Raw genomic sequence first — 27,504 nt, 5'->3', positions numbered from 1 at the left:
GAAAATTAATCCATATTCTCGCATACTGGAATTTGCTATGAAGCTTATTCCCCTTTTTTTAATGTTTACTTTCCCCTTGCTCCTCCACCTTCTTTTACTTTTACCTCTTCTACATTCCCATTCCTGAATCAAATTTAATTTTTAATTAACTTAGATTCTTAGAAATTATACTTCAGGTCCTCGATATATAAATGACTCATTATACAGTAGTCGAAATTCACACAAAATATGCTCACAGAACCGTAAAACCTGAGAAGAAACGCGAGTTAGTTCCTTCGAACTGATTAGATTCAACTTCTCAAAATTTGTATTCAGCTTAAGATGCAAAATAGTCCTGAGTGTGGTCTGCGAGATATGAAATCGTGACTGTAATTTGAATCAAGCCAAAGCAGTGTATGGTTTAAAGCTGAAATTTACTAAAAAATCAAAAATCAAGGTTGTAATTTCACTTATTTTTGAAAAATTGGCAAACCTGAACAAATCAAAATTTGTGAGTTATTTTGAGACGAAAAATAGTTTCGAATATCTTCTATAAGAGATGTGTATGACTCGAATCTAAATCGTGCTAAAAATCCAAAAAAAGGGGTTCCAATCTCCCGTTTTCTTTTTTTTTTATTATAAAACCCGAAGCAATTAAAATCTGGTTATTATCTTATAATGAAAGGTGAGTATGAGTGCCTTGTATCGGCAGTTTTTATAAACAATCAGTTGACCGAAACTGTATTTTTTTAACGAGTTCAATATGCTATCGACGTCAGATTAGCGGCCCCTCAAAAATGCTGGAATTTTCGTAAATATTTCCTAAGGGGAAACGACGGGCAAATGCAATATCTCTTTTAGTTTTTGAGATACGGAGCCACTTTGATACCAGGCTATTTTCGCTATATTGAAAATAACACCTCTAAAATAAAAGTACTTGAAAATGTATTTCTAAGCTTTCAGTGCCTCAATAATTGGCGCAAAATATAAAATTCGTATCAGTCCATCGTGGCAAGAAACAAGACCTTAAAATTTTCACGTTTTTCCAAAAAAAACCCAAATCTTCCTCTACTTACGTTCGCGCCTACCTACTTTTGATCACTTTTCAAATTTTGAGCGCCGATATCTCGGAAACTGGTGGAGGCATAGTCATGAAAAAGTACTAGCAGTAATAGGTATCTTATAAGTGTAACAGTTTAATGTTGTCTGTGATAATAACCTTTTCAAATTGATCAGTAATCCTGCACAGATCCTGTTGCAGGTAACATTTCTTTTACCATAGCTTGTGCTAGGGGGGATTAAAGATGTCACTGAAGCATTGTCCTTTGAGAGTTTCATGAAAACACGTATTTACATATCGTCGGCCCAGCTTTACCTCCTTAGTTTCAAAAGGGGTTTCCCGGTCCGCTACTCATATAGAAATTTGAAATTTAGACGAAAATACGAATTTATCTTTTAAAAATAGAAAGTTATTCTATCGAATTATTGGACGATAAACAGCGATGTAAATTCATAGAAATTCCGTACGGCTATGTTACCATTTATTTTAAAACTCCTCACTCTAATTAAACACTCGATGGCCAAATATACCTGTTAGTTTATTTAATGTTTGCCATGGAGTAGATCCCGATGCAAAAAGCTACTATTCCTTATGAAATTAAATTATAGTGCTAAAATACATCTTTTCTCTGAAGTAATCGATAGTGAATCGATTGTTGAAAATTGAGGATCGTTCTTGGGTTATTTTCGAAAATAGATGTTAAATAAACAGTTTGTCCGAGAATCATGTTGTCTGCAGTAATGAAAAATTGGAATTGTGACAAGTTCAATGTATGTGTTAAACACACTCAATATACAACTTTAAGAGAATGAGGTAGGTACGGACACACCCATATATTTTTGATTTTGTTGATTGAAACTAACCATGCACACAGGATTTTCAGTTGCAAAAAAAACTCAAATTTAGCACACAATAACAAATATATTAAAAAATTAATACATGAAATTAGCATTAAATTGTTACAGGCATATCGGCGCACAAAGCATTAATATCTTCTCTTTATCTGCATCAGAAACTTTCATTTTCTAAATAAGTCTCTCACAAATGAATCTTCAAGATGATTAATTGATGATTAACTGCTGCCATTTAACGCACAAAATCGATCCTTCTCCAGCCATTTTTCCATCTCTGAAAACAGGCACTGGATTAAAGAATAATTATGCAACATTCCAGGATATTCTCACCTGCTATTTCAGATACTTAGATTTACTTCGGACTTCTTGCGGATATATCATTATTCCCCTTCATTCTCGGTAAATAAGGACGTTAAACAATTTTTGTTAAATCCGGAAGGTAATTGGGATTAGTGCATGGGACTATGTCTTCATTTAGGAAAGCGGGGAAGTTTTAACAGACGCACCTTCTTTTGACCATTTAAATAAAAAAGTGAATTTGAAGCGAGGAATGTCTGAGGAATTCGTTAAGGTATGCGGAAGCTTCCAAGCAGGCATTATTAATACATTCTTTCAGGAAAAAATCGAGATTATTTGAGACACTCCCAAAGGATCAAGCAAATATGTGTATTGATCTCCAAATTTTACTTCAAACTGAACCTTTTTAATATTTCTAGGGGAATTTTCACACCTTTATTATGATTAAAAACTGAAATTAAAATTAAAAATATTTGAGAAACTCGTCGAATCATAACGAAGACGCCTAGCTTTAAAGGTGCATTTTCGAAAGGAAAAGAAGTTTTTGAATTATTTCAAAACATGATTTTAAATTTTTTTGAAATCAGCCTGATGCAACGATTTTTGGGCAATTTCGCCGATACCAAAATTGATGAAATTGTTCCTATAAATTAGCTAAACACAGTAGTTCTAATCCCATAAATCTCCTATAACTATTCCCGAGTCTTTTGGTGAACGGTAATATTTGGCAATTAATTTAAGGCCATTTGAAAATAAAAATATATGTAGATGTGTAACGGTAAATCAAATAAAAAAAACTTGTTTTGAATTTTTTTCAGACTCACTGCTTGTGTCCACTGGGGACTCGTCGTCATCTTCGTATTGGAGACTTCCTTGACTGTTAGCGCAAAAGGCAAATATGACATAGAAGAGCCTAATAATAACAAAAATAAAAAGGCATTTGGCAGTGGAGACACAAGTAAATCTAACACAAACAAAAAAACGAAAGATTTCAATGATATAGAAGATGATAAAATCAGAGCGAAGAAATATGAAAAGACCTCTAAAACGTCTGGGCAGGACAGTAAAAAAAGTAATGAAACTCCGCAAAAAAAATTTATTGGAAGGATAGAACATGGTAAAGTCATGGTCTTGAGACGGAAAGATGATTCGGTGCCAATAAGCAAATCAAGTGATCAAAGAAATGACGTGTGTACAAAGTCCAAAAACCGAAAATATAACAATTGCCATAATGGTAAAAATCCATACAGCGAGGAGGAAAGTCAAGAAGAGAGTTCCGAGGAAGAAACACTAAAAGGAAAGGCGAAAAAACATGTGAAATACAGTATTAAATTTAGGCATGAAAAGCAAAAGAAAAAGGAAAATGGAGATATTAGAATTATGAGATTGCATAAGAATGGACGAAAAAACTACGAGTAAGCTATCAGAAGAATTATGAAAATTATGTTCATTTTATACAATTTTCAGAAAAGAGGATGAGGATTCAGGTGAAGATGAAGATGAGCCAATCAAAAGATTCAAACTATTAGAAGATGACGATTAGCGTTCTCTAAAATTGAAAAAAGCCACAATCAATTAATTCCCGCCTCATATTTCATTTTCAATTAAATTAATTGATTAAAATGTATTCGTATAATAAAACTTACCTAGCACCAATTTTTATACACTACCTACTTATAAAGATATTCATAATCCAAACTAAATCAGTATGTGTATTACATTATTACCTTCCACGATCAATAACCTTAATGCAAAATTCTCTTTCCGAAATTACCGAAAAATAACACCAGAGAAAAAACTTTGAAGCGGGAAATTTAAACTTCCGAAAGAAGACTCTTGGCTTGAAAACACAAAATAATGAGGGCACATATTAGAAATACAAATTTTATTTCCTTATTTATTCATCACCAAATTTGATATTTAGCTAAAGACAATAATCCTTCGACTAGAAAACATCACTGCTATGCCTATTAAGACCACTAAATCAACGTATTGGCAATTCTACCCAAAAGATAAGTTCTTTAGAAACCACAAAACTAGCCAATTCCCTCTCTTAATATCAACACTTCAATAAATATTGTTCTCTTGATCGGGTTGCCAGGACTTTGACCTATTGCCCTTATGTGCGGAACCTCTAACTCAATTAAATATACATTTGTGTTGCAGTATTATAAATTACAAATAAGAAATATTCTACTAGGTAATATAGCGATTATTAAAAGTGAAATACCACATCTACAAAACCTAAACACTATATAGAACAGGAATCATATTATATCAGGTAGTAAATAACTTTGCTTGATCTTCAGATACGTGATCCTAAAACACATTTAAACGTTAAATCCTGCCATGAAGCTCAATAATTCTAAACAAATATACTTTTAAAATTACTATTTTTCCTTAGTCGATTACAAATGGGAGATCGTTCAAATCCTTCACACCCATAGAACGAAATAAACGAACATAAATTCATTCCTTCATTTCGTTGCAAATTTTATGACAAATATTTGAGATTAAAATTCATAATAATCTTCGATAGATTACTTATAATATACAATATAGTTTTCACACATAAAAAGATGCCAAAATTACATTAAAACTGATAGCTGCCAAACGGCTAAAATATATTCTTAAAATAAATTAAAATATAACATAGATATTTCACAAAGGTTTTTAACTCTTATTAATGCTATTTTAATTATGCATATTAGTGGATTCGTTTTTTTTTCTTTCACAAATTCAATTCCCGTCCTCAATTGGAAAATCATTATGGCTCTGGTGTAAATGTTTTCCCATGTAATTTAAATATGTCCTATATTCGTCGCGGTAACATAGAAAAAATGCAATTTAATGATATTTAGACTATGCCATATATTCGAAGACAGTGAACATAAAAGTGACTAAATTTTAAAACAAAATATTGCCTGTTAAATTATGTTTGAATTCCGACCTCACAACCACTTTGCAACTACTTTAGTTAAAAACATAAGATACTAAAGAAACCATTATATTTTTACAACCGAAAACCACCATTTTGAACAAAAAAATATATCACATATTTAAAATGTGATTTCCATGGGGAGATTGAAGAATTCTATAGAGCTCCGTGCGTTCTCAAGTTTTGCAAATTCTCACAAGCGGGCATTTTAATTTTTTGGGCATTTTGGTACAATTCGTTGTCTTCGAAGTTCCTAGCTTTCCATATCATCGAATCACCTGTAAAAATTAAGTGAAAAAACCAAAAAAAAAGTTAAGAAGGTTAAGTCGAGCTACACTACAACAACCAGTCATCAGCACACCCTGATTCTATTCTTAAAAGGCTAAAAATTGCATTCAAAAAGGTCAACCTCAACGAACTATCAATTATAACAAATAAATAAATAATGAAAACCAATTTATTGCCGGTAAGTTGAAAATGTCAGTTACTACCAAACTGAAATGCCCATCTCCCAAAGAAATTCTGATTAAAAAACCCTAAAACTGAACAGTCATCGCATGCTTGTTTTTCAAGGTTTGAATTAAATTTCTTACTCCATATACTTTATCGTAAATATAACCACAAATTACATTTTTTCCACAAATTCTGAGTTTAAAGCACAATTCTACTTAGTAGATATAAGAGGAAGGAAATACTGCTCCAATCAAGAATCAAGTTGATATGAGAATGAATCCACTAATTAAAGTGCAGAATTATACTTCTACCAATAATTAAAATATTAATGTAATCCATTATACATTATTTACGGTAAACAACCAACAAACCGATACATAACACTAAAATTTAATTTTGGTTTTTTTACAGAAAGACATTTTTCATACGATCTACCCATTTACTATGAAAAATATCTCTACAAAGTCCTCGATTTTCCCAAATTTTGCAATTTCTCACAAGAGGGCAGTTTTATGTTCTGGGCATTCTTCTCCGAGTCTTTACTCCCAAAATTTCGAGCTTGCCACATCATCGAGTCGCCTAAAATCAATAGACGATTCAATTAATCAGTTTCCCGAATGAAGAAGCACATACACTACCTCATTTAAAAGGGACTAAACATAAAGAAACCCAATAAAGGTGAGTACCTACTTCATGCCAGAAAACATATTATGACTGAAGAATGGATAATCTTTCACCAACTTTCCCAACACGAAAAGTAATACCAAAAATGAAATCCACCAGAGACAATAATAACAGATATAGGTACAGAAAATATAATTTCAAGCACTGTTATGGAGTGAATGTAAAGAGCAATTTTCTTCCAACTTGCAATTTGAAGAACAACTTGGAAAATATGGAAAATCACATACATGATGAAACCAAGAGAGAACGATGAACTGTTTTCAGTAATGTCAATTTATATATCAGAAAAAATTGTTCGGCAACAGAATATAGATTAGTAGAAATCCCCATCGCATTCCCACACGTATTCATTTACCTAGACCTTATTTAATTTGGAAAAATGTCAATTTTCACCCTTTTTTATTTCAAATTATCAAAAACGATGGGCAAAAACACAGCTACCGACAAATCAATTATGACCTTAATTTATTCGAATAGTATACAATTCATACGTGATAAATTAAAAGGGTAACTTTAAGCTCTTCTTAAAGGGAAAATCGATAAATGTGCAAAATTTCCGTTATACAGCAAGATATCAAAATCTTGGCAGATCCATCAAGGTGAGTCGAAGACATTATACCTCACGCTCAATTCTTGTAAATAATCCGTTCCTTTCTGGAAAAATACACTAGCTTACTAGGATTCAACACACCTTAAATGCCCTATTAGAATCCTATTACTAGCATCTACTGTAGTATTTACCGGCATAAAATAAAAGTAATTTAATTCCTCGAATATTTGCTATTCGCGACTTAAAGAGTGAATAGATGAGAAAAAATTCCCCCAAAAAAAAAACAGAAGTCACTCACAAGTTGCGTCAAATCTCTGGTACAGATCTTTTCTCAAATGAACTCACCGCAACTATTCTATTTTCGTTACCTATTTGCATCAAATCTATTTAGTTCCTTCACCTCCAAATATGAGAAAATCCTCATTTAACTCACATATTTCACCATTCAAGCATAAAAAAAAATTAAAAACCAACAATACCACAAAGAAGCAACCAAATTTTGTCGTGTTTTTGCACAGTATTGAATATAAAAATCTAGACTGTTGTAGATTAAAAATATATGGAGATTTGCCGCATAATGCATCTAGTACCTACCACAAATAAACTACGTTCAAACGATTCATGCTAAAGCAAATTTAAATGACTACTAGTGAAATTTAATATTCCATAGATGCAGGATGCATCTTATACGTTGCGCCGTTTTACACATATATTGGCAGTTGGAAAGCGATGAAAAAACTCAATGTGTCATATAATTTTCATCCATGATCTATAGTTGTCACCACTTACAAAAAAACAGTACCGTTTCTCCCAGCAACTATATTGGATCATTAAACGGTATCTCGGAATGTCCAGTTAGTTAAAAACGAAGCAGGCAATGTATTGTCGTATTTAAGCATAAGCGAGAATTTCGAAATGGCGTTAATGAACTAAATTACCCTGACTAAATAGCGTATAAAATAAAAGAAAAACAAAAAGGCAACATTTACGGTAGCTTTTTTCTCTGTAGCACTGGTGCCTCAAGTTCGAAACATATTCTTCTTCCACTGACAACTCGAGCCGTTTCACCGAGCCTTGATACTCTGAATGGAAATTCTCTTTGACAAAGTAGGGCACTTGCAAATTGTGAGTTCTTCTCATTATCGGGTACTTCCTGAAAGTATTATAAAGAAAATGGGGTTCCTTATTTACTTCAAGAATTGAATGTTCTCTTTTTTTATATTAATGTTATTCACATCGGGATATGAAGGCTTTCACGACTATCGAAATATAATTAGAAATATTTTCCGGACATCTACGCCATTATCAGTGAAATTTGTGGCATTACATCAATTACTAAGGTGAACATTATTAAAGGTGACTCAACATTGTTTGAAAACTCTTCAACGATATTTCCTATTAAATTTTAATTATTTTGCATTTTTTAATTAATGGTGTGAAATTGTAAAACGCAATAAAACGATACTTACGCACTAGTAGATAAACTATAAGGAGGATCTGAAATAAAAAAGCTGGACGCCACAGATAAGAGAATGGCAATCAAAATCGGCAGAAGCTGTACAATTGCCGATATTCCCCCGTTCTGATTCTGCAACAAAAGCAGACAAGACCCTCAATTTAAATTCAAAGCTTATTAACACATAGTTAAATTATCTATTACCTCCCTAGCATGTCTATGCTCCTGCTGGCTATCAGCTGCTTGTCTCTGCCACCGCCCACCTCTACGAACGTAAACGTTGGATCCAAATCCTGTTCCAAAAAACATGTTAAACAATTCGTCGGGATTGACTTCCGCCTCAAATCCCCTGGTATAAGAACGAGAATGATTGTTCCTACTCATTCTTTCATCGTCTTTTCCGTATAAGTCGTATTGGTTGCGTCTTTCAGTGTCCGTTAATACTGCCACGGCATTACCTTAAACAAAAAGTCCTGCCCATAAGCTGCAAAACATTCAACAATATAAAAATTATTCTTAAGTTCTTTTAGTTCAGTACAAAATATGAATTGATATGTATCTTATTTATTTAGAGGAAATTTACACAAAACAACCAAAATAAATAGCAAATAACTAATCAAGATCGTACTGAGTAGGTAACATAGTGTCAAAGAATATTTAAAATAAAATGTATTATTTTAAATTGTTTATATTTTCAAACTGCAACAGTGTTAAAGATGGCTTCTCATTAAGTTTCAATTATTGACTTACCAACAGCTTTAAAGGCTTCATCTGCCCCAGGAGCTCGGTTTTTGTCTGGATGCAATTGTAAAGCAATTTTTCGGTAAGCCTTCTTTATTTCACTATCTGTAGCATCCTTGCTTACTGACAGAATTTCATAGTAATCCCTGCAAGCCCTGAAATATTAATAAGAAATGTTATTATGATATCCTTGTACATATTTCATTTATGTCACAACTTTCCTTCAGATGGCTTACCTTATTCTCTTTACCAACAACAGCTGTTCTGATGTATATTCTGGTTTCTTCGGAGAAGCATCCCTTGGAATAGACTGCCTCCGCAGTTTAGATTGTTCAGTTTCAATGTTGTCTGGCATAATTGAAACTTGGAGTAAAAGATCTGCAAAAAATACATTACAGGTTAAGATGACTGTTCCTCTGCAACAAGGACAAATAGCAGCCATACCAGAATATTTATTTCCATATGACTGTGAGTTTACATTAACATATACAGTGCATACTATACAATTTTTTACTTAATATCTCAAAAGTTGTAAAACTCATAAATAAAAAAATAATTTAAACTGAACTTTAACATCCTATATAACTAAAAGCTTTTAGAAATAGTATTACACTTTCTTGTGCCAAAAGAATTTGTGACTAGGGATTTGGCTTCCTTTTTCTCTCAAAAATTTGAGTAATGAATTAGATCACATCTGCATTTGAAATAGTTGAACGTCAATATTTTCAAAATAAGACTCCAACAAACCATATCTGCATACCATAACCCTGACAAAACTCCAAAATCCCAAAAACCAAAGATACTGAATATGCCCCAGTTGCAGTAAGAACCCCTATATGAAACACATGATAGTTATCCTTGACTGCAAGTTAATACATGTGCAATTCAACAACACATTGAAGAAATGGCACTTAGCAGCTAAAAAGTCTCAATAATGAAATGATTGCCTTAAATGTAAACATATACAGATGGGTCAATGGCTAATTATATATTTGCATATTCCAATCTCACTGTTGAAAAGCAATCAATAGCTTTAGAGACAGTCAACACTCTTACTAAAGTAGCGCCTTACTTATTCTTATCGAGGGTGCCTTCTTACCTTTCGCTCTTTGCGTAGGGAACAACCTTTCTGCCTTATGAAGGAACTTCTGAGCTTTTTCCTTATTCCTCTGTTTAATGTATTTCTCGGCCATTTCAATGCACTTTGCTGCTTCATCTTTATTGCCATCCATTGTTCACTTCTGCTCGAATACTCTCAATAAATAAACTTAAAACCTTGTTTTGTGGCCCCTTTAGAGCTCTTCTTATTTATTAATTATTAATTTTGACTTTTTTTATGGTTTCAATCATCTGATCGTTGGAGCTCGATTCTATAGAAACACGTAATATCAAGGATAAAACATTTTAACCAATCAATGTTGCCAGCTAAATTTTTTGACCAATCAACACAGCTAAAAATTTGATTAGCTTTCTCACATCTTGCTATAGAATACGGCTCCAATTTCTAACCAGTTCTTATGTTCTGAAATATGTAGAGATGGTCGATTGTTCTACAAAAACTGAAAACTTAATTAAAAATATTAATTAAAGGTAATTTAATACTTTAAGAAAGCTAAAATGATATCTAATACATAACATAAAAATATCTCAAAAATCAGTTACTGAAGAACCCTGCAACTTTTTTAAAAATAAAATATTATTCCGTTAGTTCTTGTTGAGTTCAGGCGGTACGTTCTTATTCTCAATAAATAATTGAAAAGACTTATAATTTTTCGGTAGTGACGGAGGTTAATTGAAGTCTATTTGTCATTTGTCAGGATCAAAACTGTCACTGTCATCTACTAATCACCACTGGCCACTCGGGTCGTACGAAAATTTCAAGAAATTCGTGAATGGATGCTGAATGGAGTTGTTTACTAGTGGAAGTAATCTATTAATTAATAGAATAATAACCAGTAATGGAAATTAGAGGATATATTAGAAATGTTTAGTGTAGTGAAAATATTCCGGTAATGCATATTAAGTAGTGCCAGTGCTATACACGTTTCAAATCATGTCGGGCCGGAATCGCCCCATACAACACAAAAATTTGTCAACAATATTCTCAAAGCTCCAAGGAGCTTTTTCGGATGTTGTGGCTCATCCAAAATTCGCAACGGACAAACGGACTTTGGACAAAACGTGGAAATTAATGGACAAAGTGGTGAAACTGTGCCAGCATCAAAGAATGAATTTGAAGAACTCTCCCCCATTTATACTGGACATTTTGCCAGATACGTACCAAAGACTGAGGCTTATTTATTCAAAATATGAAGACAACATGTCTGCATTGTATAGTATTGAATATTTTAATGTTTTTATAATCAATTTAATGAGAAAATGTAAGCAGGCCATTAAATTGTTTAAGGAAGGCAAGGACAAAATGTTTGATGAAAATTCGCATTATAGAAGAAATCTGACAAAATTAAGTTTAGTGTTTAGCCATATGTTAAGTGAACTTAAAGCACTGTTTCCCAGTGGATGGTTTGCAGGTGATCAATTCCGTATTACAAAGTCTGATGCCGCTGATTTTTGGAAGAATAACTTTGGCAATAGGTGAGTACTTTCCTTAGTATTTTTAATATCTTCAGTACATCAGACTTTATCCTTTATGAATCATTCTACAGTGCAAGTTATTTCTTGAATTATGCAGAGATATTCAAATCTGACACAATTTCCACTGAATTGATCAACAGAAATCACATAATGCTGTATATCATTAAGGACACAAGTACAAAACACTTACCATAATATTTTATATAAAATTATGAAACAATATGCAGAACAGAAATGACATTCAATAATATTAAATTAAATATGGATTCTTTCCAGTACTTTGGTTCCTTGGAAGATTTTCCGTCAAGAGTTAAACAATGTCCATCCCATTAGTTCAGGGTTGGAAGCAATGGCCTTAAAATCCACAATAGATCTCACCTGTAATGATTACATATCCAACTTTGAATTTGATGTCTTCACAAGGTAAGATTTTGGAGATATTTTCTGTTTTTTTTTGCATTAAATAAATATCTAGATATGTGAGGATTTATAAGAATTGATGGTCAGAGGAAAGTTTACATTAATAAGTTTGATCTATGTTTTTGTTTAAATAAAAGGATATTATTTATATGTATATGTATGTAACATCTATATATATGAGAGTTTAAGTATCACGTAGTATACATACAGAAGCTTATAAGTAAATTAATAAGCCAATTACTAAACTTTAAACTAGTTATAAAAATCTTTTGAAAAATTCACATTTTTTACATCATATTTCTATATTTTTAGATTGTTTCAACCATGGACAACTTTGCTTCGCAACTGGCAGATTTTAGCAGTCACCCATCCAGGTTATGTAGCTTTTCTTACCTATGATGAAGTTAAAGCTCGGTTGCAAAGGTATATAAATAAAGCTGGTTCTTATGTATTTCGACTTTCCTGCACCCGGTTGGGTCAATGGGCTATTGGTTATGTTACGCCAGATGGGGAAATTCTGCAGACAATACCTCAGAATAAAAGCCTTATTCAAGCTCTCTTGGATGGCTATCGAGAAGGATTGTGAGTATGCATTTTATGTATGCTTAGAGAATATGAAGCAAGTAATACTTACATTAAATTACGTTTCGCAGCTACCTGTATCCGGACGGAAGATCAAATAATCCAGATCTTTCTTGGGCGGTACAGCCGAGTCAGGAAGACCATATAGCTGTAACACAGGAGCAGTATGAATTGTATTGCGAGATGGGGAGTACGTTTCAGTTATGCAAAATATGCGCCGAAAACGACAAAGATGTGCGGATAGAACCGTGCGGCCATTTATTGTGCACACCGTGTTTAACAGCATGGCAAGCGGTACGCAAAATTTTCAAGATATTTTTTAACATTTTTCAAGTGTTTTAACACATTATTTTTTCTTTTTCAGGGTTCAGAAGGCCAAGGTAGCCAAGGATGTCCATTCTGCCGAGCGGAAATCAAAGGAACTGAGCAAATAGTAGTGGACCCGTTTGACCCCAAAAAATCCCACAACCGGAAGAATTTTCCCACTGTTTCTCAGAACAGTTCGACTTTGGACGACGAAGAGGAATTTGAGGTACCGCACAACGAGGCTAATCATTCAAATAACTATTCGGAATAGCATTTGGCTGTTATGTGTTGCGCATGATGTTCAAAAATGGCAGCTTGAACATTTCAAATGGGCTTTATTTTTATTTTAGCTTGAAGCCGCGTCAGTCATATCATTTTACTGATCGGTGTGTTCACTGGTGCATGAATTTTATCATATTCTGCATGTTTTATTATAAAGTGAAAAAAAAACGAAATTTTAAAGTTTCTTTTAGATATTCTTTTAAGAGAAAACTTTTATGAACTACAGCGGTTTGTTTTTAATTGTGTGATTATCATTTCAATCGCTCCTTGGTAAGCTCGATTTTTTTTTGTCACCATGACCTCGTGAATAAAATGTGAATGTATCAAAATTGTAGAGGACTTTGAGCCTGGGTAAAAAAGGAGTACATTCTGTCGATTTAAATCAATTAATTACGTCATGAAGAGTTTTATGATAGCGCTGGCTTCAATGTGTTTTTTTGGTCATCATTTTTTTTGTTTGCTTCAATGACTCGAGTGATTTATATCGTGGATGGTACTAAACGGCTCAAACGCCACTTTTAAATCGTTACCAAAACAAAAAAGATCTGAGATATGATGCCTTCTAAAATACGTCACTACCATAACTGTCAACCTGTAGACTATTTTAAGATAATTTAACATGGCCGCAAGAAGCATATCCTTATCAATCAATGGACAGTTGAGATGAAAAAATTAGTCGCAACCCGTGGCAATAAAGTTCTATTGTAAGATACTAAAATCTATTTATTTTAATATAAAATATAGTTTCAATATAACTTTTCTCTATATATTTTCATATATTTATTTTTTATTTTCCCTTTCGAAACATCACATAATTTCAATTTGAAGTAAGATGTTATGAGTGTTTTTGACTAACGACCACAAATGTGAGTCTTACAATCTACTTAACAATAACCAATACTCCGCCCCATTGGTTCTATTGCGAGGTTCAGTTATCTTGTTGCAGTCAATTATTTGAAGAATTATTAATTTTAGTGAAAACGGTTTCACACAAAAGTTGCTTCACATGAGGGGAAAATAAGATTATAATGCATATCTTAAATGACGTCATCAATGTTGATGTGAAGTCAATTTATACACTGTGATTTTTTGTTTTAATATTAAAAAAGGATCTTCAATTAATAATGCGCCTTTCTAGGAGGCGGAGTTGATATTAACATATAAAATGAAATGATAAAATTTTGTTGGGAAGAAGCAATACTGTGAAATCGTTTACATATTTCTGCAAGAGATCATCACATTTATTTGGGTAATTTTTACAATCATTGTTAAAAAAGATATACAGTAATAGCCAATGTGGCATTTTTAATGTAATAATTATTATTGGAAGTACAGAGATTTAGTGCCAGCAGAATTTTTCACTGCGGTTACTCTATTGATCCAGCTAATATATGATTTTTCTCAAGATATCGAAACTCTGTCATTTTCCTTTTATTTTCACATAATATTCACGTTTTCGCAGTTCGTTTACATGCGAAAAAATATATATCAGGCTACAGGTAGGTACCATACGTAATAAACGAATTCCAAGGAACTGTCCTATAGCTCCGGCAAAAGAGATGAAGAAAAATCGAGGTCATTACGCGTATTACGGCCATCCATGAAGAATTCAGATTATTTGACCAACTATGAGGTTGGTTAAATTTGCGCAAGGTTGCGTGATATGGTCATATTTTTTTTTAATGCAAATTAGGCATTTTACAGTTTCCGTTTTTGACCGAATGAACCTCCCTTCCCAACTTTCCTGCTTAAAATACTGCTGTCCCCGTTATTTTCGCGAAAGATTACTATTCATTGATGAAAGGGCATTTGTGTTTTTTTTTTAATTAAAATTTTGCAATTTTCGATTGTTTTCATTTATATTTGGCACTCATTAGTTCATGGTTTGATATTCCTCTTGCAAACATCCATCATTAACTTGGCTTGTTGGCACTGTATGTCGCTTCTTGTGGGTAATTTAAATAGACACGTTTACTGCAAATGAGGCACTTACAGTATAGAATCTTTAAAATATTACTATTTGTGCTTGTCTGCCGTTTGTAAAATATTTATTGGCACCCAGTAAATGTAACCATAGACTGACTGGAAACTCATAAAAAACCACAAAAATAGATTGTTTCTTATATGCACATATACCTATAGTGTTGATTTGAATTATTTTGAATTTAAAGCTATCTGACACTATTTTTTGTTGAGTTCGGCTTTTTTCCCACTGAATCTAACTGTAAAAGTTTACATATAATAAAAAAAGAACGTCCCTTGGTTTCCAATTGTGTTAATTGGTATTTATAGAGCATGCGGTGGATTACGTATTTTAATGTCTATTTAAATATTAAATAAAGGCAATAACTGGTAAGTAGATTGCTGGGGGTGTTCCAAATATTCTCAGGAGAGACACTTTTTCAGGATGCCGGCGAGTTATGGAACTGCGCAGGCAGCAGTTTGCATGCCTTAGCATTGAAACCAAGGACTGAAATTTCAGTAAGTAATGTACTGAATTAAATCAATAATAGTTTTTCTGTGAGACCCGTCAAATATTGAAATTTAGATAATGATTGTGCACGATTTTCGAACAGATCTTATTGATTCACCCAAAAACGATTTCCAAACTACGTGCCATTTTTAGCATTCTTCAAGTCCCATGATATCACCTGGAAGCAGTCCTAGATTCGTGAGACGCAATCCTCCAGGTACCGTAGTTGTTCCTACGACCGCTCCGCCGCCTTTGCCACCGAGGAAGAGTTCCCCCACTCACGAGTCACCTCCGATACCCACAACGTCCTCGCATATCCCACGTAACGGAACCGGTATTACACAAGGCCTATGCGAGGCACAATCTCAGTCCGTGACGAACCTGACTAGTAACCACTCTATAGAGATAGAAACTCTTCCTAAAAGCAGTTCGATGTTGGAGATGCGCAATCCGGATGTCGATCACGTGGAATTAAGCACCCCTGAAACTATTGTTGGTCTAGTAGTATCGAATTGTGATAACAACGTTATCGACACTTGCAAGACCCCTCCACGACATCTGAGCTGCCCCTCTAATAGAACAGCACCCAAACCGTTACCCCCCAAGTCGAATACCACCCCTAATATCAGTGGAAAGCCTTACGAAAATGTGGAAGTTGAGCAACTGCCTCCGAAACATAAAAAGCGGGTAAATCCCCTGGAACGCGAAGCGAACGTGTCTTATGAAAATTTGAATATGGATTATATTAAGAAATTAGTAAGCGAGGGCTATTCCAGGGATTCTGTAATCAGAGCTTTAGGTATATCGAGAAACAACGTGGATATGGCTTGTGATATTTTACACGAATTCGGTACAAAACTAGGATAGCAAGTAGTCGTCATATGACTCTCGATATCTAAGGGTTCGTTATTAGTATAAGTTCGTAGGTCGTTGACTTGAGTAAATAAAATAATTATATCTAACTTTTTTTTAAATACAGATATTTTTTTAGCCGAAATGGGAAAATGTGTATTGGGCTGCGAAGAAATTGCGACTCATCAAGGTTGACTAAAATTTCTAAAAAAAGACTGCGGGATTTACGTGGAAATGACGTGCTCGATTATAAAACTCTATGAAGAAATTTAGTTACACAATGGATGATTCGTGAATTCAGAAAATTCAAGAGATCAACGAAGATTTCAGTTTACTGTAATAAGTAGAGTAAAACCAAATTATTAATGTGCTGTTAACTTTAACATCAAGCTAGGTTTCGTAAAGGCAAAGAATCTAATCGAGACTGAGGCTCTATTTCAACGTATCTATGGAAATTAGCTTGCCGTTATAATTGAGAGCACATGAATAATTTGGCCCCTAATTACAGGAGAATCTAGAAATTTAATTACGAGTTTAATCTCAAATTAATTCAACAGTATGTCGTCACGAAGAACGGTCGTAATACCATACGGGATATTTAATATTTATCCTGCATTTTTGAAGTCAAATTATTAATGAAACTTTAACTAAAAGCTAATTTCAATAAAAACGTTCGAGTAGAGTATCGGATATTAGTAATATCCTTGATTATTGATAACGCACGTCGTGTTAAAGTTAACAACACACGAATAATTTTAATCTTAGGACCATATTATTAATTTGTTGTTAACACTTAAACGTGAGTGACAAGTTACGGTTATATGGACAAAACGAATGAAACGAAACAGTTTCTACTAATTTGATTAGGGAACAATAGATGAAAGTCTTGACAATTTTACCTAGAGGATAATGTTGATAGAAACGTTGAAAAAAAGACTGAATGACGGCCAATTTTGTGATTTACACGAAAATTGTTTTCCAGGTAGAGTTGCTAATAAATTGATCTAGTGGCATTAAGAAAGTGAAATTTGAGGAAATCAATATTGGAAACAATAAAGAGGGGGGTGGCAAATAGTAGCTTGACCTCTAAAAAATACCGCCGCATAGTTTTTAGAATAAATTAAAAATGATTAGACATCCTCAAACGTATATACCAGATGTCGCAAAAAATCAGGTTGGGTAGCAAATAGTTTATTTCACAAATCAGTCTCGATTTGTTATGAATATTAAACGTTATCTCAGAAAAACAAGTTCTTTGAGTATCCGGTTATTAAAAAACGGAAGTTTCTTGGTTCAGGGCATGTCACGATCGGGCACGTACAATTTAAGACAGTATTATAAGTTTACCTACCTCTGCATAATATGTGCATTTTATTTAAAAATTTATTGAAAGGTTAAAACAATTTTGAAATGGGCCATCTTTCAATTGCATGCGTTAGAATACAGATTTAAGCATCTTGTAGAAATTTTGCTGGAGTCTAAGCTTATAAAAAAGTATACGCTGTGACCCAAGAAAATACCGATTACCTTACTCATTAACAAAATTTTATTTTTAGAATTTGCATATGTAACAAATTCTCATAATAGTTCCTTAAATTATTGAACTACTAGCAATGGGGCTAAACTAAAAAAAAATACTTTATATATTTGTGCCAAATGAATATTAACACAGATTGCTTGTGATTATAAAATGGTGGTAAAGGAGTTAATATTCAAACAGTACTGGACATTTTTTCAAGCAAATATATGTCCCTACATTTGACAAGTAAAGCTTTATTTATTAAGTAATAGTTAACAACAATCCAAAAATGTATTATTTTATAACCAGACCAGATGAAAACGGTATTAAAACTTAACTCTGCATTTTGCCCCCGGGCACTCCAATAACTTAGAACAAGGGGGGGTGGTAATTATTTATTACTTTTAAAAACATTGACATGAAACTAAAGATAAATAGTAATGGAAGTAAACGTGAAACTAGAAATATCATGGTCTCGCTGAATCAGTATTTTCATATTTCCCATGTATTGACGATTAAACTATTTTTAAGGTTTGGGTGGGTGCTGAGCCTGTTAAAATATGGACAAAATGCCAAATGCGAACATTTTTTAAAATAGTTAATAAATCCACAATATTATTTATTCTTCGACTTTTATGTAAATAGAGTTTATGTAAATAGTTAAAAAATGCTTATAATAAAAGTCATCCACATTTAATGTATCTCTCTGGTTTTATTTCTGTGTTGCTACAGTAAATTTCAATTGTGTATTGACGTTTTTTTAACAATGAAAAAAATAAACAATATCAATATTTCCAACACCAAAAAAAAGTTCAATTGACTTTCCTAATTCGACTCTGGAGCTTTCTTGATGGAATGGCGCAGTTTGATTTTAAAAGAAGATTGTCGACTATGAACGATTTGTATTCGAGTTGCTCGTTTGCAGAGACTCGATGGAATAATAAAATGTTATCCATGAAATCAATAATAAACTGTATTGAACAGCAAGTAAATAATTATTAACAAACATAACAATTAATAAAAACATTCACCACATTTCCTCGTCCATTGCAAAATATACGAAAATTCCTGAACAGATGGGCGAGTATCGCTAAGCAATTGACGAGCATTCATGAAAATACAGTAACATTTTAAGTACAACTTACAGCAAGGCAAATTATATCACGAGTATAATATCCCTCCTTCTTATACAGATAATAATTAACTAATTAATTAATATACTTAATATGTAGAAGTAGGATCCCATAGACAAATTATGAAATATGGTTCTATACTGCCAGCAGTTGGCCCACATAATTTTTTCAATTGCAAGACAACACAAGGGATATTCACATAACAAAGTAAAAAAAAAGTCTATATAAATATATCCCTTTGTAGTATTATTACTAACTTAACTTTCAAAGTATTGTGAGAGTATTAAAAGCCCAAAACTTAATATCGTGTAAACGCTGCCCGGTATGCTGGCCAATAATTGGTATCTCTCCTCTGAAAAATAAAAGGAAGTCAATAAGAAAATTACCATTGGGAAAATTCAAGCACATACACTCTTCTATACAATTATGTAATATAGTCAAAAGCGAAAAGTCCGCTGCTTTTAATGCTTTCGTATAAAGCAATGTTTTAGTCTTTGTCTTTCGATCCTTAAAAATGTAAAATAACGAGAAGTAAAATATTACCTGTCATAATAGCCGATTTCTTAGGTGAAACCCAACCAAGGGATCGCTGTACTGCCATTTTCCATTTAGTGTATCTTGTGTCTCTTTCTAAAAAGAACATCTAATAATGCTAATCTGCCAATATCCGCTTTACATGGTTAAATACGAGTACATACCGATGATCATTTCTGTGTACATTTATATCTCGTAAACTATTTGAATACTGTACTCACCATCTTCAGTTGAAGTAGGCAAAAACGTATCACTCGGAACGAGTTCTCTTTCTTCCGCATTTATATCCCAAATTTCTATTCCTTTGGCCATTCCCGCGGCCATTGCCACGCCAAGTGCGGTAATATCTTTAGAGTGGGCCCGAATAACAGGAATACCAGTAATGTCAGCCTGAAAATCATTAAGAGAACTTCTTTAATTCCTAATGCAAAGTAAATAGAGGCAATATCCAAATTGAAAAAAAAAACCAAGTATCTCATTCATTTTTTAAATTAGTAAAGATTGGAGAATTATCAGAACGTTTAGGAATTATCTAGCAATGCTTCTTACCTGTAATTGCATTAAGAGATTATTTGTAGTCATAATTCCGTCAACATGAAGCTTAGCCAAAGGCAATCCACAATCTTTATTCATGGCTTCTAAAATGTCTCTAGTCTGAAAGCACACGGCTTCTAATGCTGCTCTAATTATATGCTGCTTTGTTGAGAATGCAGTCAGCCCACAAATTATCCTACATAAGAAAATCTAGTCTCTATATAGCCGTTTCGTAATTAACGTACCCTCTGGCATCTTTTCTCCAATATGGAGCATATAAGCCCTTGAAGGCCGGAACAAAGTAGACATCTCCTGTGCTAAACACCTCTTTAGCTAATGACTCTGTGTCATCATTTATGTTCTTTATAAAGCCCATATTGTCTCTTAACCACTTCATGGCAGCCCCAGCCACAGCAACACTACCTAAATATTGAATATTGATGCATATCATTTCTCCGTCTTTCCTTTTTTCGTGCTAAATTATATCCTATTCAAGCTGTCACACTCAATTTCCCCTAATTCAACCTCCAAAGTATTTACTACCAGAAACAAATAAATTCTTATTTTGTGTTTTTCTAATAATTTCAAAGGCCTAACTAACCTTCCAAAGCATATATAGCAGGTTCATCCCCAAATTTGTAAGCCAGGGTCGTCACCAAACCATGCGATGATTGAACTCTCTGAAAACTGCACTTTTTAGAATAAGCAAAAACGGAGTCATCAAATATTACTTACACTAGTGCCCGTGTTGTAGAGAAGAAAACAGCCACTTCGGTAGGTGTTTTTGGCCATGCCCTCTTTAAAACAGCTTTGCCCTAATAAGGCAGACTGTTGGTTACCTAAAATCTATAGTGTGAATATAAAACTGGGAATCATGGATGCGTGAATTATTATTAACATTATAATTCTATGAATGTACTAGTTTATTGTAGTTTTGTTGTTGATAATGTACTTTCTTAAAGAATAATCTCACTTCAAACTAAAGAAGAATCTTAAAAATTGTGAGACACTTATTATATCCTGTACTTCAGTAACTAAGTATTTCTGGATTGATATTCATATAAACCTTTTTCTCGTAGAAAATATATTTTTGTCATATGCTTTCTTTGGAAATTCCAGTAACTCTCGCCCATTATGCAGTGAGTTCAAGAAAAATGGTTTGCTTAATCCATAAAATAAAAAAATATAAAGTTGAGATCCAAACTTTTGCTGCCAAAAGTTCGCGCCTTGGGCATGTTAGCTTGTTGCCCATTCCTTCCCCCTACCATAAGCCTGAGGTCGAATGAAAAGTGAGATATATATTTTTTTTAATGAGATTTTTAGATATCTCCATAATAGAGAAAACTATGTTTCGGGTTCCCAAAGTTGTTCAAAATTGTTGAAAATAAATATTTTTACATAAGCAATATATTTGTGGTTCATTTATGGCCTATTATAGTTAATGGGTGATGTCAACCATTCATCACCAGATAATATTAGTTGCCTTCAGCTTATTACTCTGTTCTTAGAGGTACTATTATTATCATATCACTTAATCGTATGTACTGGCGCAAAACATATTATTTTTTCTCGTGGAAACACGGCATGTTTCACGTAAGTTCGAAAACGTCTACTACATACAAAACTCCAAATATTTATTCGTTTCTGGACTGCAGTAATCTTTAACGGAACATAAAAATTAAGAAAATATAAAATAACACTCACCCCGGAAATAGTTACTCCTTTCAATGGCCATTCGTTAGAAATTTTCCCATATATTTCCGAACTACTTCTAATTTCAGGCAACAAGGATTGAGGTATCTTGAAGGTGCTTAGCAACTGTGAATCCCAATAGAGGGTTTCTATGTTCATTAGGAATGTGCGAGAAGCATTTGTGACGTCGGTTAGATGTTTGCCACCATTTGGTCCACCCGTTAAATTCTAGATTGTAGAACAAATTTTAAAACAAAACGAATAATTATTTACATTATATGTGAGGCATGCACATATTTATGTAAAATAAATGTGCGTATGCAAGATAAAAGCGTGATAATCCCCTAATCACTTGATACTCAAATATAAATAAACAAATCAATACACACCCATAACAGCCACGTATCGACTGTACCAAATAAACATCTTTTCTCCTTAATGGCCTTTTTGACTGCCGGAACATAATGAATTAGCCACTTTAACTTAAACGCACTGAAATATGGAGAAACTGGAAGCCCGCAAATTGATTTAAAGTGGTTTTTGTTGTTTTCCGGTATTTTGGCTAATATTAGATCAACAGTAGAATCTGTCCTTATATCATTCCAAACTAAAACAAAAAAACGTTCAGGTCATTTCTGAAGTAAATTGTTATTAATAAAAACTAATTTACAACAGTTCCTAATACATACCAATAGCATTATAAAGGGGTTTCCCAGTTATTTTGTCCCAAACTATCGTTGTTTCCCTTTGATTTGTTATGCCGATTGTTAGTACATTCTTTTCTAAAAATAATATAAAAACAAAATTGTAATAAAATAGTAACATTAGGGATCTAATAGTGCCTAGCCAGAGGGCAAAACTGATTTTTGTCCAACATTTTATTTAGATTTTTTTGAGTTGACAATATTAAACGCAATTGCAATATTAAAACATTATTGTACAAATTCCAATAAAAATTAATAAAGGGAACACTTATCTTTATAACTGTTAATCCCGCTCAAGTGTTTTGCTCATTACATGTTTAGTGGTTAATAAAAGACAATAATGTTATTATAGTGACTATAGACGATACAGGTAACTATTACAAGTATTATTTTTAGGGGTAAACACTGGAATGCCTGTATATGGTTGTTTCCATATTGAAGTTTCAATGTTGCATTTCTTTAAAGGGCACTTCTACGTAGTCAATTCATTATTCGAGCAGGATTGATTTTAATCATTTATTTTTTAAGATATTCATTAATTTGATACATTTTCTGTGTGAAATTTACTTATTTTCACAATTGATTGTTTCCAAAGTTAAAGCTATAATCATAAAGTAGAGTTGTTGATAAGCACGCCAAATATTTACAAAAGCAATCTGAAGTAATTGGCTCTAAATCGAAAAATACACATCAATTTTATAGACACATTCCTAAGCACGTAAAAATTACCAATTAATTCACTGTATATCAAAATCTACAAATTAACGATAACTCTCCAATTTTGTCTATTTAAATTCTCATTTACCGCCACTATTTATATCCATTTCGTATGACTCATAGCTAAGTTAACCACTACGTAACGTATAATCGCCCTTTTCTGACATAAGTTGTCATAGGAAGGCAGAAGACTAGGTACCTGCAACATGTCCAAAGCCTATTTTACTCCTAGTGTTATACGACCCGCGCTATAGCTTTCGTCTTCATCTAATCCCATATGATAAACAATGCAGGCTATATAATGTGGGGTAGATGGCGCTAAACGTTATTTAATGACTTCCTTGCAGTGGTGCAAAATTCGCGTCTATGTAAAGAAAAAATTGAAAATAGTTTGGGTACTGGAACATATACAAATACATAGGGACTTGAGATCACATTTAGAGGCATACGTATTACCTACGTGTCGAATTGTACTAAAGAATATTTTTTGATATTCAAATATGTACTTATCTCGTACTCGAGTTCTTTGTTTACAATCGAATGCACTCAAATTCTAAACATCGAGACAGGTTTACCATATTTCACATTCAAACGCTCTTTTCACTGCTTCAGTTATAAATTGGGAAAAGGAAAATTACGTGGTTGTGAGTTTTTATTGTTAAAAATGTTTTGTTAAGAACAACATGAAATAAGACTCGACAAAGAGCAACTTTTCTCAAAAGAAATGTAATATATCAGGTAAGTAGAGGGTAAATAAAATAGTACAGATTCTATGCATAATAAATAATGTTAAAGTAACCAAAAATTAATATTAAACATTTACATTTTATATCCAATTAATTTCTATGCCAATTTGTTTAACTTTAGATGCATTTGAAAGACACAGAAAACCGATTTATGCGATTAAATTGCCAAACATCTAGATGTATACGCAAACGTTCCATATGTAAACAATTGTTAATTCGCTCCTCATCCACTGGAATAAATATTTAGACATTCTGTAACGAAGTTTTTTCTATCACTGAAGAACACTAAATTAGTGTTTACTATTGAATAGTATGTATTTTTGGAATTTTTGAATTTAGTCTCTAGATAAATGCTGTTTATTCATTAATGCACAGCATAAATGAAACTGAAAATATTTGGTATCGAAACGTAGTAATTAGCGTCTGGTACTTAAACTTTCCCTGGACTCAGTTTGCAAAGGAAAATGATATGACATTTTCAACACATTAATAAGCGCATTACAACGCAAAATTAGAACAGAGGAAAACAATCTCATTTTTTCATGTATTGTTTTAATATGAACTACGTAAAACACATTTTATATTAAGAAATTTCGTTACTGAAGTTTTAGACAAGACGATTTCTAGATTTTTAATAAAATCCATGTCGTCATGAACGTTCCATCCCCGATCACAGTTATAGATGCAGATAAAATAATAGAGGACTTCGACCTTGTCAACAAAATTGAAGGTACGAGATAAACCATGGTACAAGGTCGATATATTGGAACTTAACAGGTCAAAATGTATTTCCTTATCATGCCTCCACGTGGAGGCCATACAGCAAAGGTCTAAATACATATTTTTTTGAGTCAATTTAGCGGAATGGAATAATTCTGCAAAACTATATCAAAATTTTCAATAAAAGTATTTTTATTCAATAGAAGAGTAATTATTAATTATATTTGGTGACTGTTAAAAGAAACATCATATATATGCATTTTACTCGTGGAGTGTTTACCATAGTGTGCAATGTACGTCACTTGGATCATGAAGCGCCAAAGCGTGATGTAGCAAATAAGCATCACTGGATTCCAATATACTTTTCAGGTGGTCTAAATTTTATATTATTAAAAGTGCAAGGCATTTTATTAATATAAATCTTGGCACAACATATGGTGGCACGAGTTATTCACATATCCATCGTAGATAAAATGATTCATGTACAATGTGGCATTATTATTAATCCAACTTAAACAGTGCCGTATCAAATATTTTTAATTTCGGAAGAGAAAAGCTATAAACTTTCAGATATGTTAACAAAAAATAAGAACATTATAGTACATTTTATGAGGTTCGAGATATTTAATAATAGGAACCAGCACATACATATTTAAGAATTAGAATATATTCAAAAGTATATTTTTGGTTTTTTTAATTAGTTTTCATCAAAGGAGGATACAGGTGGAGAAGAATAAGTATTCAAATAATTAAAAATGCTGTATAAATAATTTTATAGCCCTCAGTTTTCAAGATTTTCATGTATGTAAATTACGCGCACTCGATGTAATGACTTTAGAGGTCTCATATAAGATTAATTTAAAAAACAGATATTGAAAACATTTCTTAAAAATTTAATACTGACATTAGATAAAATTATGAACTAATGAAATTCAATAAATGTTATTTTTCCAATAATTACATATTTATAAGAACCCTGAAAGCGACCTATATTTGACTTTTAGATAATTAAAAAGAATAATGTGAAGTTAAAAATGTATATAGCAGTCAGATAATTGATAAAGCATCTTAGTGCAGTGAAATTAAAATGTCCCTCTTTCTTGGTAAGATTAAAATTCATACAAATAACTCATACATTAAAAATATCCATTAAAGTAGTATATCTTACCTTTTTTGTCTCCTAATTGCTCAACAACTTTCTCCATGCACAACTTCACGGCTTCTAATATTTTTAAAGGGTCTTGTTCTGACCATCCCTCTTGTGGTGTTATTGGTTCTAAATCTATGGCATATTCGGCAATTTCTTTGATGTGCTGACTAACAAAAACACAAAATTTCACTGTTCTTGTGCTGGCATCTATCACCCCCACAAGTTGTTGGTGACCATTTTCTTGAATCTCTTTCATCTTCTAAGTACCAGCTGTAAACAGGAACGAAAGTGCCGTTTTGGGATTGTAGTTAAGTTCAATGTAAAATGTCAAAAAAAGATGTTGAAAGTGAGGTGATAAACATGATTTGAATTTTAAATTTGCTGGTTCGGTATGTGGTTAATAGCTTAACATATGCTTTAACAATGGCTTACATAAAATCCCAGTCAAATTCATAGAATAAGTAGTTTGAACGACATATTTTATTTCAGTTTTCCTGGCAGAAAAATACCTACTTCTGTTTCTCTAAATATCTCAAACAAAAATGTATAAGCAATTTATGCTGCTTAGATTGTTGTTATTGTGCTACCACTACATTTCTGATGGAGTCAAAATTTAGTTACAGAAATATGAACAATAGAAAATAACAATATACATGAATGAGGAATACCAAGATTTAATACTGAAAAAAATCCTTTAGATCACAATATTAACAATATATCAAATGAGGCTATTTTTAGAGTCCTTTACCTGATGTAAAATTGAATCCAACCTTTAGTAATGACGCCTCCCAAGCTGGCCTATAAGAAGCGCTAGTCAGTACACACCTCCTTGTTGTTCATTCACTGATCACTAACTGCCTACTATAGTTATACCAATCTGTTATCATTATACGCGGTCCCAGACGCGGCATCACATGTCTCCACATATAAAATTAGAAAAATGGGCACTTGGTTAATCCCACCAAAGATAAATCAACAAAAAAATACAGTCATAAACGCTTTTTTGTTACATAATTGCGAATATAAAAATGTTGTTACTGCTGCAAATCGCAATTACTGAGGCTGGTTTTCGGTGTTTATTGTGGAAAATAATACCTAATGGTGGAAACGGATATGGATGAATTTCATAACTGTCATAGTAATCTTTTAGACAGAAAACATGCTGAGAACCAAGAATTCATGAAAACAAATAGAGAAAAATAAAATTTTCAGTAATTCATTTCATTCCATTAGCTGTTTATGTTTTTTTTGCAACTAGCAGACCTTAAAATCGTAACATTCAAAGATCCGCACCGGCGTTTGAATAACCTAAAATTTATTTGAACGGAAATTGCTCCTACAGTCCGGGCGGAGTAAATTGAGTAACTAATTAAGTGTTTTCGATGATTACACTAAATTGTGTTGACTCGTATATTTTTGTCTATTCTTCTTATGGAGTCTTTACTTATTTTAGAATTAAAATAGGAATCAATTGGTTCACCAACTAACGAACTAATCAACAAATTGGCCGACCGAGTTATCGTCTATTTGGAC

At 32.7% G+C, this 27,504-nt stretch overlaps 4 protein-coding genes across 5 annotated transcripts; 2 read left to right on the top strand and 2 right to left on the bottom strand.

Annotated features, from left to right (window-relative positions):
• The first annotated feature begins 1,566 nt into the window (after positions 1-1,566).
• LOC136346280 (uncharacterized) lies at positions 1,567-3,846 on the top strand. The gene is made up of 3 exons (XM_066295309.1): positions 1,567-1,852; positions 3,009-3,605; positions 3,658-3,846. The coding sequence occupies exons 1-3, from the start codon at positions 1,848-1,850 to the stop codon at positions 3,731-3,733; spliced, it is 678 nt and encodes a 225-aa protein (XP_066151406.1). The 5' UTR covers positions 1,567-1,847; the 3' UTR covers positions 3,734-3,846.
• Positions 3,847-4,060: 214 nt separating this feature from the next.
• LOC136346279 (dnaJ homolog subfamily B member 12) lies at positions 4,061-10,443 on the bottom strand. Of its 2 annotated transcripts, XM_066295308.1 has the most exons (8): positions 10,112-10,443; positions 9,249-9,390; positions 9,022-9,167; positions 8,476-8,729; positions 8,285-8,403; positions 7,805-7,968; positions 6,017-6,160; positions 4,061-5,406 (listed from the first exon to the last, which is right to left on the bottom strand). In XM_066295308.1, the coding sequence occupies exons 1-7, from the start codon at positions 10,242-10,244 to the stop codon at positions 6,039-6,041; spliced, it is 1,080 nt and encodes a 359-aa protein (XP_066151405.1). In that variant the 5' UTR covers positions 10,245-10,443; the 3' UTR covers positions 4,061-5,406; positions 6,017-6,038. The 2 variants fall into 2 exon arrangements, with proteins under 2 accessions (XP_066151405.1, XP_066151404.1); XM_066295307.1 differs by lacking the exon at positions 6,017-6,160 and having other exon boundaries at positions 10,112-10,439.
• A 402-nt stretch (positions 10,444-10,845) lies between these two features.
• On the top strand, positions 10,846-18,742 carry Cbl (E3 ubiquitin-protein ligase CBL). Its single transcript, XM_066295305.1, has 7 exons — positions 10,846-11,607; positions 11,884-12,030; positions 12,340-12,609; positions 12,681-12,903; positions 12,974-13,141; positions 15,604-15,678; positions 15,824-18,742. Exons 1-7 carry the CDS (start codon positions 11,066-11,068, stop codon positions 16,535-16,537), a joined length of 2,139 nt encoding a protein of 712 aa, XP_066151402.1. The 5' UTR covers positions 10,846-11,065; the 3' UTR covers positions 16,538-18,742.
• LOC136346278 (glycerol kinase 3-like) lies at positions 18,734-27,221 on the bottom strand. The gene is made up of 12 exons (XM_066295306.1): positions 26,720-27,221; positions 25,990-26,241; positions 22,624-22,716; positions 22,324-22,541; positions 21,947-22,162; positions 20,978-21,088; positions 20,844-20,922; positions 20,488-20,665; positions 20,258-20,438; positions 19,930-20,098; positions 19,718-19,804; positions 18,734-19,526 (listed from the first exon to the last, which is right to left on the bottom strand). The coding sequence occupies exons 2-12, from the start codon at positions 26,225-26,227 to the stop codon at positions 19,432-19,434; spliced, it is 1,665 nt and encodes a 554-aa protein (XP_066151403.1). The 5' UTR covers positions 26,228-26,241; positions 26,720-27,221; the 3' UTR covers positions 18,734-19,431.
• Positions 27,222-27,504: the final 283 nt, after the last annotated feature.

Source organism: Euwallacea fornicatus, chromosome 22, assembly GCF_040115645.1.
Source record: "Euwallacea fornicatus isolate EFF26 chromosome 22, ASM4011564v1, whole genome shotgun sequence".
Taxonomy (NCBI): domain Eukaryota; kingdom Metazoa; phylum Arthropoda; class Insecta; order Coleoptera; family Curculionidae; genus Euwallacea; species Euwallacea fornicatus.
This window is presented reverse-complemented; position numbering and strand designations above follow the sequence as displayed.